Source organism: Dicentrarchus labrax, unplaced genomic scaffold (assembly GCF_905237075.1).
Source record: "Dicentrarchus labrax unplaced genomic scaffold, dlabrax2021, whole genome shotgun sequence".
Classification (NCBI taxonomy): domain Eukaryota; kingdom Metazoa; phylum Chordata; class Actinopteri; family Moronidae; genus Dicentrarchus; species Dicentrarchus labrax.
In genome coordinates this window covers 24,978-37,500 of record NW_026136908.1, presented here as the reverse complement: position 1 = coordinate 37,500, position 12,523 = coordinate 24,978, and the positions used below count along the sequence as shown (strand labels likewise).

At 43.1% G+C, this 12,523-nt stretch overlaps 1 protein-coding gene across 2 annotated transcripts; it reads right to left on the bottom strand.

The window, feature by feature from the left end:
* Nucleotides 1–4,188: 4,188 nt before the first annotated feature.
* On the bottom strand, nucleotides 4,189–12,272 carry LOC127360647 (GTPase IMAP family member 8-like). 2 transcript variants are annotated; one of them, XM_051395096.1, is made up of 7 exons: nucleotides 12,164–12,272; nucleotides 11,254–11,334; nucleotides 9,940–9,999; nucleotides 9,030–9,671; nucleotides 8,893–8,937; nucleotides 8,758–8,802; nucleotides 4,189–7,880 (listed from the first exon to the last, which is right to left on the bottom strand). In XM_051395096.1, the coding sequence occupies exons 2-7, from the start codon at nucleotides 11,270–11,272 to the stop codon at nucleotides 5,320–5,322; spliced, it is 3,372 nt and encodes a 1,123-aa protein (XP_051251056.1). In that variant the 5' UTR covers nucleotides 11,273–11,334; nucleotides 12,164–12,272; the 3' UTR covers nucleotides 4,189–5,319. The 2 variants fall into 2 exon arrangements, with proteins under 2 accessions (XP_051251056.1, XP_051251057.1); XM_051395097.1 differs by having other exon boundaries at nucleotides 9,940–9,993.
* Between the last annotated feature and the right edge of the window lie 251 nt (nucleotides 12,273–12,523).

The window sequence follows — 12,523 nt, the reverse complement described above, 5'->3', positions numbered from 1 at the left end:
GAGTGAAGCAGTTGGAGGCTCTGACTGTGTGTCACACTCAATATCTGCTCTTTATCGACAGCTAACGGACACTAATCAATACAAACGGGTTCCTCACCTTTCTACCGGTAATGTTCTATAAATAAAACTCTGCTTTCACTCAATAATCATCTGACTTTGGAGCTAAATGAGGGACACTTCACAAATTTGCGTGTCATCCTTTGTAGGCCGAGGAGTCAGGCAGCCAATCAGACCCCCGTGTTTCTTAAAACGAACATAGCCGATCTTCTTAAAACGAAGCCGTCCGGAAATATTGGCCAATCAGAAGGTATCCGATCTTCTGAAAACTGGCGGACAGCTCTCTGTCGTGAGCAGCAGGAGTGGGTCGGCCGGGCGCTGTTCACCATGGACAGCAAGGGGAAGACCTCTCTCACCACCGACCTCAACCTGTTGTGGGATCCCTCGCAATCCATGCTTAGCCACCCGCCTCCCCAGCCGCCTTCTTTGCGTGCCGGTTGTTCCTCTGGATGCCCGTTCGTCTGTGGGGTGTCCGGCCGGCATTCGCCCAGCCTGGCTGCAACAAGCCATTTACCAAGGCTGGGCTCTACAAGACCATCCGGAGGGTCTTGGACATCGACAGCTGGTACTTGATGGTCACCGAGTACCTGGAGTGCCGTCGGTGTCAAAGAAAGGTGGCTGGATGGTCGCAGGAGGTTGTGAAGCAGCTGGAGCCGGGACACATTTGTCAGTTCCCGGCTATCCTCACTTACCAGCTGTCCTGCGACCGGCGGGTCATTTCCATGCTGTGTGAGCGTACTCGGGGGAACAGCTCTACAAGAAGCTGTGTGAGGTCAACAGCGAGTCCTGGATGCGCTGGTCCATGCACTACCTCAGCGTCATGGAGCCCTTCACGTCGATGGGTGTCGTGCGTATGTGCACCCCACCACCACCGATGCCACCCGTTCCTCAACCCGGGAGGCTCTTGACGGTGTACGGCCACCGGTACCGGGACGCTGGGGTAGAGCCACCACAGCTCCTCTACGTCGACCGGGACTGTTGTTCCTCCTACGGCCGATCGGGGGCAGTCGCTGCTCTGTTTGCGGACTGGGACGAGCTGGTGGTCCGGTTGGACATCTGGCACCTGATGCGGCGCCTTGCGTCAGGTGTCACAACCGAGTCAAGCTGGCCACGGCCTCAGTGGGGTTGTGGACAGAAGAGGTGTTGTCCGAGAGGAGGATCGATGAGCTCATCGAGCTCTATGAGGCCCTGTCCCCGTACGTCAGGGCCAGAGTCATTTACCCTCCTCGCCATAGGGACAGGCCAGCTCAGGGGCGCTTCAAGGCAGCTAAATCATCGCACACCAGCATTGCTGTTGTGGAAAGCATGAAACGGTAAGGCAAAGTTTGAAAAAAAAATGTAATATGGAAATGTAGCCTAATCTTGAAATGTCACTTCTCCATCACGTTCATTATGGTCAATGTTGTTTTTGCAGCTGCCTGGTCGGACAGACCTCTGGACCTGCCACCTGGCCGAGCGCCAGTCGTGTGGTGGAAGCAGTATGCACCCAGCTGTGTAACCTCTATCCCTCCATCACCAAAGTGTACGGGAGCCGGAGGACACGCTGGGATTGCATACTGCTGCACTATCACCACATCAGCGACTTGGTGCTTGGCCACCAGAGGCTGATGGCTCGGGTGTCGATTCAGCTCTTTGAGCTAAATCAGAGGACCCTCTCCCAGTGGTAGGTGAAATGGACAAAGCTCTGGTCAGTCATTTGCATAAAATGTACAATGTAAATAATGAGTGTTTAATGACATTCCATTATGCTCTCAGGTTCGTGAAAACCCAGTGGGAAAAGGAGAGGATTGTGTTGGCACCGGGACCAGCAGCAGCGGTGGGCTCGGCAGTGGCGGCAGCAGTGGTGCCAGCGGCGGGCTCGGTGGCGGTGGTGGAGCGTCCCACGGCTAAGGAGGTGGTGCACAGACACATCAGGCCACAGCCGGCAGCGGTGGCGGCGGCTGTGGCCCCGGCCTGGCCATCGGCACCACCTCCCACAGCAGCTGCAGCAGGACCTTTTTCCAGGGCCACACAGTCCCAGGACCTCTTGCAGTGCTGGCAGAGGCTGATGGTGCTCCTCCTTTTGTTCGACCTCCACGAGGACCGGGACCTTGCCGTGGTGTGGAGGCTTCTCACCAACACCGGTCCACATTCAGGATGGGATCATGGACAGTTTCGGGGACTTGGTTGCCTCACCTGTATCACACTGTCATGCATCTGTCTTCTTCCCTCACAGTGTCATACTGTCATCCCACTGCATTGTGTACACCTGTGCTGCTTTGACACCTTACACTGCCTATGCTGTGATTGATGTGCTGTTTAAAAAAAACAAAACTAATTGTGTATGCCATGTCTGTTCCTCCCTGATGTGCTACTGTTGTTCTAAACCAGGCTGTTCTGTGTGCGCACTGCCTATGCTGTGATTGATGCGGTGTGGTTATCTCACCCTGATATTTCAGGCTCAAGCTACTGTTGTTTAACCCCTTTTTACCTCCGGGTAGGAATATCATTCTGCATGCTAACCGCACGTCTTAGGTCGTCTTTTGCGCTTGAGTGCGCATGCGCAGAGACGGAGAAGAAAAGAGAAGATTGCGAGGCCATGCTAATCTTCTCTATTTTGTTCTAATTTTAGTATATGTGCTACCGGAGTAACACAACAGAACCCTGTCTCTGCGGGGTATCTATAGGGGGTCTGTCCAGAGAGAGTCCGGACTCATGGTGCCACTCAGACCCCCTTTAGAAACGGCTCTCAGAGTGCTGACAACAACAGGAACCAGTGAGTCCTGAACCTACACTGACCCACCAACACCCAACTGAGCCCACATCAACCCGTCTGTGTCCCGGACGCTCTGCTGAGGAGCACAGGGGGCTGATGGGAACTAGGCGTTACGTCAGGCTGCGAGGATTGGCGAGAAATGTAGCTCCTCCCCCTCCCACACACACACACACACACACACACACACACACACACACACACACACACACACACACACACACGCATTTTATTTTCACTCCAACTGTCAGCTGCAGTTCCATAAAGTCCCCAGCAGGTGTCAGCCTATGAGCAGTGTATGGAGGAGGGCCCTGTTGTAGTCTGAACATTGACAGTCTGCTGTATATTACAGTCTGCTGTATATAACAGTCTGATGCACATTAATAACACACATTATTTATATTCCTTCATGTCAGCTGTTGTTTTCTTTAACAATCAGACACAAACTCTCCTTTATGTTTCGGGCTGTGGGAGGAAATCAACTAAAAACAGATTCTGCTCATTAAGAATCAGAATCAGAACCAGAATCGGGTTTATTGCCAAGATAGTTTTTACAGTACAAGGAATTTGTCTTGGTGCATAAAAATCACACAAAAATAAAATACTTATAAAAATATAAATAAATAAAGATAGAAAGATCCAAACTGTACAGGAAATATATTCCTGCTACCAGTGACAGTAAGTACACAGTGTAGGGTAACAGAGGGAGAGCAACCATGAGTGCAGTGTCTGGGACAACAGCAGACCTCAGCAACTCTTCAGTTTCTCTTCGTGAAATCTGTCACCTTACAGTAAAGACTGGAGAGGAAAACCTCTGAGGAAGCTCTGTGATTGGATGTTTGTCAGTGTAATGCATTCTGGGAGTTGTAGTTCAGTTTTTATGTCCACAGGCTTCTTGTGGTTTTGATTCTCTATGAAATAAACAGATCACTGGGACTCAGGTACCGAGCCCGTAGCCCTCAGGGAAAACTTAATACGACTAGTTTATCTGTTCCCATTGTCCGTTGGTACCGTGGACCCCTGCACCTCCACCTTCGCCCACTGGCTTCATCCCTGAACTAAAGCTGACTTATGAACACTGAGGATTGGGGATGTGGCAGGGGACCTCTGGCCTGTGTGACCTGTCCTGTCTCTGGTAATCCCTGCAAGGATTTATACCCCTAAACCAAAGGAAACCCTGACAGTTCTAAATAATCAGTCATACAGTTATACTGACACCTGGTCGACCCGGGGAGGTCTCTGCTTCTCCTAAGGCTCTCTGTCCTCACTCATATGAGGTGTGTTATGTGCCCTGAAGTGTGGAAGCTCTGGAGCTGACCTTTCTCTGCTTGGAGGGTCTCACAGAGTCTTCCTCAGAATAAAGAAGGAACTGAGAGGTCTTCTTTATGTTTGAACTCATTTTTATTTTCCCAATTACCAGTCTTGCTTTACAGATTCAAAATAAAAGAAAATAAAAAACCAGCTTTGCACCAGAAAGGCTTGTTTCCTTTTTAAGGTTCAGTTTTATGGTCACACCAATGCTGCTCTCTGTCAGCCATTTTAGACCTGAACGGAGCTGGTCCCAACCACAAAAATAGTTATAAGTAAGTTATTTGTTCTTATTAGGCTAACAACACTCTTTGAATCATAGTAATATGTGATACGTAACAGCAAGAATAATGATGATTACATTGAGTAATAGAATGATGAATAAGGCCCACATAGGTAGAACATAAATGAATAATAGGACAATTATAAAGCATGTGAATAAAAATAGGATCAATGAATGGAGTAATAAAAATGATCAACAAGGTAAACGAGTAAAATGATAAAAATGATTATATAGATTGACATTCTCATACTAACAGTTAAAACCTATTAGCTTCCTGTTGGAGACCCACATCTCATCACAGGACACAAACATAAATGAGTAAAAATGATCAATGCATCATAAAAAGGAGTACAAATAAAATAATGAATCATAAAACATAATAAGAAGTAAGCACAGAATAAAACCGGATCCTGACAATGTTCCTGTCGGCACTCGTTCTGATGGAGGAATCCTGCTCGTGGTTTTGTTTTTCTATCGTTGTTTTTAATATTCGTAGACGAACGAGAACAACAATTGAATAAAGTTCTGCTCCTTCAACAGGTGTCAGTCAGGAAACATGGAGTCTGTAATCCTAAAGTGTGTATTCAGGAAGGTTGGACATATACAGCATGATGTAGCTTTACAGTGTGTGTGTGTGTGTGTGTGTGTGTGTGTGTGTGTGTGTGTGTGTGTGTGTGTGGATACTATTATAAAACTATATAAACAGTTAGATTGCAAATAAACAATACTGTACAAAGGAAACATCAGTATGCAGAGCAACAACACATCTCATGTCCCTCCCACCTGAGTGGAGAGGAGGAGGAGAGGAAGAGCCCTAAATATTATAAGATAGTATTCTTAAAACCTTCAGTTTAAATAAACCAACTGCTGTTAAATGACGTTCCATATGTTACAGTCCTAATAATGGAGTTGGTGGAGATCATAAAATGATACAGCTGCTCTGGTGTTCGGATTTCAGATTTTCTGTTTCTTGTTGCTGTTTCTTCTTCAACTCATCAATCTCTTCTTTCAGTTTAATTTCATTATGAGTTTTGAGGTTTTGTAACAGATCGTAATCTTTGCCATGTTTCTTTTCTATCTCTTTCATTTGTTTCTCATGTTCTTCCTTTATTTCCTTTATTTCCTCCATGTGTTTGTCTACCAACTTTTCAAAGTCCTCTGTGTATTTCTGTTTGAACTCATTGAATTCTTCAGCCTGTTTTCTGGCTTCTTCTTCGTATTTCTTCTTCATTTCTTCTGTTTTTTTCTTATAGTTTTTCTCCAGTTCTTTTCTCTCCTTTTCCTCTTCTTCTCTTCTGATTCGATCCTCTTCTTTTCTTTTGTTTTCATAGTTTTCTCTCTCCTGTTCGTATTCTTCTTGCAGCTTTTTAAGTCTTCTTTGTTCCTCCTGTCGTCTCTGTTCATCTTCTTGATATCGTTTATCCCACCATTCTTTTCTTTCTTTCTCCGAGTTCTCTCGTTGCTTTCTCATCTCTTCTCTGCTCTGCTCCAACTGTCGGTCAATGGTTTCCTTTTCTTCTGATTCAGACTTTATTTTTTTCTTTCTTTTTTCTGCTTTCTGTTGTTCCATTCTTTTCTTCACTGCCTCAAGTTCCTCCTCATGTTTTCTTTGAAGCTCTTCCTTCTCTCTCTGCATCTCTTCTTCTTTCTCCTTCAGGATCCTGTCCACTTCCTTCTGTATCGCTGCTTCGGCCTCTTGGAACATCTCTGAAGTGAAGCAGCTGCCACCATTGTGCCTCACCATTTCTTTGGACTTTGTCAGTAAGTCTCTGACTTGTGTGCGGTCTGTCTTATTCTTGTTATTGAAGACCTGGTATCTTCCTCCACAGTCACGTATCAGCTTTTGCAAAACATCATCGCACTCTTCTATATAACCCTCAATTGTTTGACTGAGATCATCTCCTCTGGTGAATATAATGATGATGAAATCTTGAGACTTCTTGCCAAAATATTTCTTGATCAGTTCCACAGATTCTTTTTCCTCCTTTGTAAAGCGACCGATCTGCAGCACCAGAAGGAACACATGAGGTCCAGGAGACAACAAGCTGATGCATTTCACAAGCTCCTGTTGAACATCATCAGTGGACAAAGTTGTGTCAAACAAGCCGGGAGTGTCGACCACAGCAACAGTCCGACCATCAATCTGACCTGTTGCTTTCTGGCAGTGTTTGGTGACAGACTTTGTGCTGGCAGTAGATTTAAAATGTTCTTTGCCCAAAATGGTGTTTCCAGTTGCACTCTTCCCACTGCCAGTCTTCCCAACCAGCACCATCCTGAGACACTCTCTGTTCTGAATTCCATCATCTATTCCCATCTGACTCTTCTGTTTCAGATCCCTCACTTCAGCCTTAAGTTTTGTGACCTTCTCCATCTGAGCTTTAGTGAACATGTCCTTTGTGAAGCATTTGGATCCTTCAACTCTCATCTTGTCCACAGCTTCCAACAGCTCTGGGATCTGCTGCTTGTCCTTGATGTTGAGAACAACATATCTTCCTCCACAGCTCTGACAGAGCTCCTGGATGTCTCTGTTTTCTTTCACAAAGTTAACAACAGCTGGAGCTGTAGGATCTGAGTCCACAGTGAACAGAATGATGGTGAAGTCATTGACTCGAGAGCTGAATGTGTTCTGGATGGTCTCTAACTCTCCCTTGTCTTCATCAGTGAGGGGACCCACAGGTAGGACCAGGATGAAGGCATGGACACCCTCAGGATCACAGAGGGAGATACTCCTGAGTGATTCCTCCATCACTGCCTCCTTAGGTTTTCCATACAAGGCAGGCAGCTCCACCAGGGAAACCCAATATCCGCACACCTCTCCCTGATGTCTAACACACTCTGAATGAAGCTCTGAGCGACCTAAAATGGCCTCGGCTGCTGAAGTCTTCCCTGCTCCTCTCCTCCCACACAGAACCAGGTTTAAGGATGTTCTGATGGGTTCAGACTTTGGTCTCATTGTCTCTGCAGTGAGGGTGAGGAAGGTCCCTTTGTTTTCATGCACAATCTTCTCAATCTTCTGCATTAACACTTTAGGGCTATCTTCCAACATGCTGTAGTATCTTCCTCCACAGTCTGTAAGGAGCTGATTCACAGAGACACTTTTATTCTCCTTCTGTGTGCTGATGACCATTGAGTGTTTAAAAGCATCTTGACTGAACAAACTCAGGATGAACTTCAGTGTTTGTCTGTTCTCCTCTGTGAACTTAGAAGGTTTCACTAACAGCAGAAGAACATTTGGTCCAGGGAGGCAAAGACTGATGCACTTCCTCACCTCTTGTCTTATTGTCTCCTCATTCAGACTGAAGATATCTGGAGTTTTCACTATTGTTATTTGTTTTCCTCTCCACTCTCCACAGGCTGCAGTACAATGCTTCACTGAAGGATGTTTTTGGAATAGAGAACTTTGGACCCCGAGCATTAAGTTACCAAGTTTTGCTTTTGTTTCCTCTCTCTTCCCGAACAGTATAATTCTGAGTGCAGACGCTGCAATATAACATAAACATAAAGAATTAATTATGTAATGGAATAAATATAATCTAACATAATCACTGTATCTACATCCCTTTCATTCATCTCTGTATAATATTAATAATGTTGTCTGTATAAGTTTGTTTCATGTATCAGGCGGTTGCAGTAAGGACTCACCTTAGTATGTGAACCAGGTGAGCTACCGGCTCGTCCCATATATAATAACATTTTTATACAATGTCATTTGAGACTAGTTGACTAGTTTTTAAATGGCAGTAGAGTGACTGATAAGACACGGACAATACGCAAGCATTGTAGGAAAATAATGCTGTACACCGAGGCTAATACGAGCATGATGCAGAGACATATACAGCACCACCACAGCTCGGTACTGAAATCAACAACTGCACCTGTGAAGAAAACGCTAACAAGCCAGATAACGCTGACAAACGCATTCGGACCTCAACTTCCACAGTCAAGCCCCAGAGCCACAACAATAACAAGAGCAGGAGACATAGTCAATGTGCAAAGATCCCAACTGCTGCCACACAATGTGGACATGCTAATATTCTTAAAAAAGAACATGGCTGTGTAGTTGCAGCATGTTGTTAATGACATACTTGGTCAGGCTCTGTTTGTGGAAGAAGAAGTTTATTAAAAGTTCATGCTTACATCATGCATGTAAAGAGTTATAATAAAACATTTCAAAATACATGTGCAACTCGCTTAAATAAAAGTCTGTTGGTCCAGTCATATATTTTGTCATTGTAGTTTTCTTAAAATCTTGTCTCGTTCTCGTGAGCTGAGTGTATCGTCACACCCCTAGTTTGAAATGTTTTTTTAAAAGGCTGATAATTCTGATTAATATTTGTTGTATGAATCAGTTACTGACCTTGTTTGATTGTGCTTTCCACTGTTGATGACTTTGGTTTAAACACTGTGAAAGACAAAAACATCAGTTACAGACATCAAATACATCTCATAGATCTTCTACAGTACATGATGATCCTCTAATGAATGTACTTACAGTTGCTGACATAGCTTGTTGTCCTTTCAAAGTAAGACTTCCTCTCTGTGAAAAAATAAAATCAACAGAAATAATTTTCAACTTCATCAATGAATATTTACATTGATCCCATCATTAAAACAGTTTTCTGTCCTCACCAGGAGCTCCAACAGGATCCAAGTCAGAACAGGTTGTTTCCTGTTGCTTTAAGCTTCGATGTTCACTGGATAAAGCAACTGCTGCCTCCTCAAACACATCACAGCTGACACATTCTCCATTGTTCTCTTTTACAGTTTGACCTAATCGTGTCAACAGCTCTGAACGTTCAAGGTTCTTCAGCTTCAAATGTCTGTATCTACACATTGTGATCAGGTCTTTTACTGGAGGGTGCTCCATGTGTTTCTTCTTTAAAGCTGAACTCTTCTCTCTGGGTGCTGATATCAGAACCAGTGAATGATCAAATGATCGATCACTGAACTTTTCAAGGATTGATTGTAGTCTCAGTTTGTGTTCCTCAGTGAAGTCTTCAGGCTGTAGAACCAGCAGGAACACATGAGGTCCAGGATCAGAGAGTCTCACACAGTCTTTCACATGTTCTGTCAGTTTGTGTTGAGAGATGTCAGGATGCAGCAGATCTGGAGTGTTGATGAGAACTATTTCTTTCTCCTTTAACTGTCCTCTGATTGTCAGACATTGGTCTGGTTCTTCCTCAGTGAACTCAGTCTCTCCCAGTATGAAGTTCCCCACTGAACTCCTCTCAGACCAGCTGTTCCCCAGCAGAACAACCCTGAGCTCAGACACTGAAACACAGAGATTCAGAAAACGTGGATAAAAAGATAAACTTACATTTATTAATTTATAATTTCAAACTTCAGGACTTTAGTTACTTACAGATTTTACCTATGAAATACCATTTTGTAGATTATGAGCATAAAAACAAGTTTATTAAACATAGTAGCTGTTTCTTTATTAGCTGTGATGAAAAGTATCCATGAGTTGTATTAAATGGGCTATGATGATATGAAATACTGTAAACTTAAACATCAGGATAACAGTTCAGTGACTCACTGTTAGGTGGTAGGAAATCATAGCTGCTACTGCGCCTCAGAGGATGCAGATCACCTGTGACTGGAAGGAAACAGCATTCAGTTACTATTGATGTGATCAGATGTAATCTATGATTGTATCTGCTGTACTTGGAAAACAGAGAGGACTAAAGAATAGAGGATCCTGGGCCAGGGTCCTGGTCAGCCTGTGGAAACATTTAACCAGGACTCCTCTAGAGAGTATTCTTCAGTCAGTGGATGATAAGCTGGATGAACTCAGGAGGAAATGGATTCTCAACTGGACTCTAACAACTGTAACGTGATGGTTTTCACTGAGACTCAGCTCGACCCTTTGATCCTGGACTCAGCAGACTGACTGAATCAGAGCAAGGAGCAAGGGAGGAGTCTGCTTCATGATCAACAACCAGTGATGCTCAGATTGGATCTTTTCTACGGGCTGTTTTCTGAACCTGCACAACAATCACTTGCTCAACTTCAGATGTGTGAGATCATTTGTAAAATCAATCAGTTCTGTTTTTTGGTGAACTCCCCTTTTTAAGTCTCGTTCTGTTTGTTGTGCTTAGGCCAAGCTGACCCACACTAACTGGGCTCAAGTGTTGTATCAGATATTGAACTATCAGATTTAAATCAGTATTATATACCACTGACTGCTTCACTGTTGTTGTGCACATGGCAGTAAAGAAGCTGACAAGTTGTGTAAGATCAGTATAATCAGGTCATATCAGATGGAATCCTCCCCTTTCTATACTTTGTCATGTTATCAGACAGTCATACATGGTTATAGTTGGTTCTTTATAGCTATTAAAGTCTGATGTCATTCTGTGTGTAATCCAGCTGCTCATTAGGTCCATTAGGGCTCCCACAGAAACAGTGTTAATGGTGGCAACAGTCAGTGACTGGTAGAGGAAGTTCATTCTAACAACACACTGGATTGTGACTCTACCAAACTTTAATGTTTTATCGCCACCCAGTGGGACTCTGAGAGCTCTGCACCCTTAAAGAACAATCAATAAAACACAAATAATGATTGATAGATTGATCATAAACTGGATGAAATTAACATCAGAGTGTCTGTTAGTGAAATCAGATAATGATTGGAAGAGTATTCAGGATATTGATCAGTGGTTTCATTCAGTCTCAGGATTACTTCAAAGGCAGAAATATTAATAAAGGAAAAACATGAATGTATCAGTGATTGTGAACTGAAGCTCTTCTATTTCCTGCTGCTCCATTAAAATGACACTCTGAGTTGAACTGAGTTGAGATGTAAATATAAATGTCTCTGTATATTTGTATAAAGACTGAGTGGACTCACCTGCTGCTGCAGCCTCCATGATGTCACTGTGCTGGAAACATCAGACGGATTCAACTGAAGAGCGACTGCTGCTTTAACAAGCTGAAGGAAGAAGAATTACAGTTGAATGATCTTACTTATCACACAGCAACATGTTTGTACAGAGCAAGAGCAGCTCCACCAGGCTTTACTGTCAGCTTCACAACCTCAGTGGGGATTCAAACCAGCAACCTTCCAGCTGCCAGCAATGTGAACACCTGAGTGGAACACTGACTGAAATCTCTGTAATCTAAAGTAATGCAGGTTCTATCAGTAATTATATGTAATTATTAGTTCTGGGTCTAACAATAGAGATCTACAGATATCAATAATTATTAATAAATATAGATAATCTAATATGGCTGTTACTTCAGTATTACCTCTAAACATAATAAAGTAGTCTGACTTTGATCAGTATGATTCTGTAACGTCTCTTCCTGGTTTCACTGCAGTCTAAAATGGCGTCTGAAGTTCATATTACAGATTAAAGATATAATAACCTTTCTGAGTCGCATTCTCACACTCAACTAAATCTGATTAATAAAATATCACAAATATCTGGACTGAAAATACATCAATCATTCTACTGCCTATGTTTATTGCCGCACTCATTTCCTCCTCCTACACTTGAAGCAATGGACACATTTACCTCAGATCATTGATCTGCAATCATTGATCTGTAATCATGTCATCATGTATTTCTTTCAGTCTGTAAATATAAAGTGTGAGTGAACAGAAGCTGTTTCAATCTCAGTTACTGAATACTGTAATAATAATAATAATAATAATAATAAGCTACAAACATTCACCTGAGGATTTCAGTTCATAACCTCATGCTAATTAATAATCAGTCCTATTGATCTATGATAGCTGATGCACTTGTCTTAATTACCTTTAGTTGAGTTGCAGTTATTCTGATGTTCTGACGCCACAAGGTACAAAGTGAAAGAAAGTAGAGACAATGAAACAACCTCTTCACCACTTCCTGTGTTCACTCTTCCTGTCAAACTGAACAGCTCATAAAAAACATGAGTGAGCTTTGTTGGTGGAAACATGTTCAATGCAGCCATTTTAATTCATGTATAATACATTTTCCCTTCAGTGACACAATACTAAAATATAAAAAATGTAGCAGATTAAAAGATTCAAATCACCATTATCACTATTATATTTCAATAATCACTGATAGCTATAAATACAGAAAATAGTATTGGAGGTAAAATTAGAACTTTATGGGTGGAAATCTCTAAAA

Bases quoted from the DNA above. Each gene is read 5' to 3' on its own strand.
- LOC127360647 (XM_051395096.1), bottom strand. The intron at 8,803-8,892 runs GTAAGTACATTC...TGTCTTTCACAG, and splicing joins AACAAGCTATGTCAGCAACT to TGTTTAAACCAAAGTCATCA. The intron at 7,881-8,757 runs GTCAGTAACTGA...GTTATATTGCAG, and splicing joins GGAAAGCACAATCAAACAAG to CGTCTGCACTCAGAATTATA.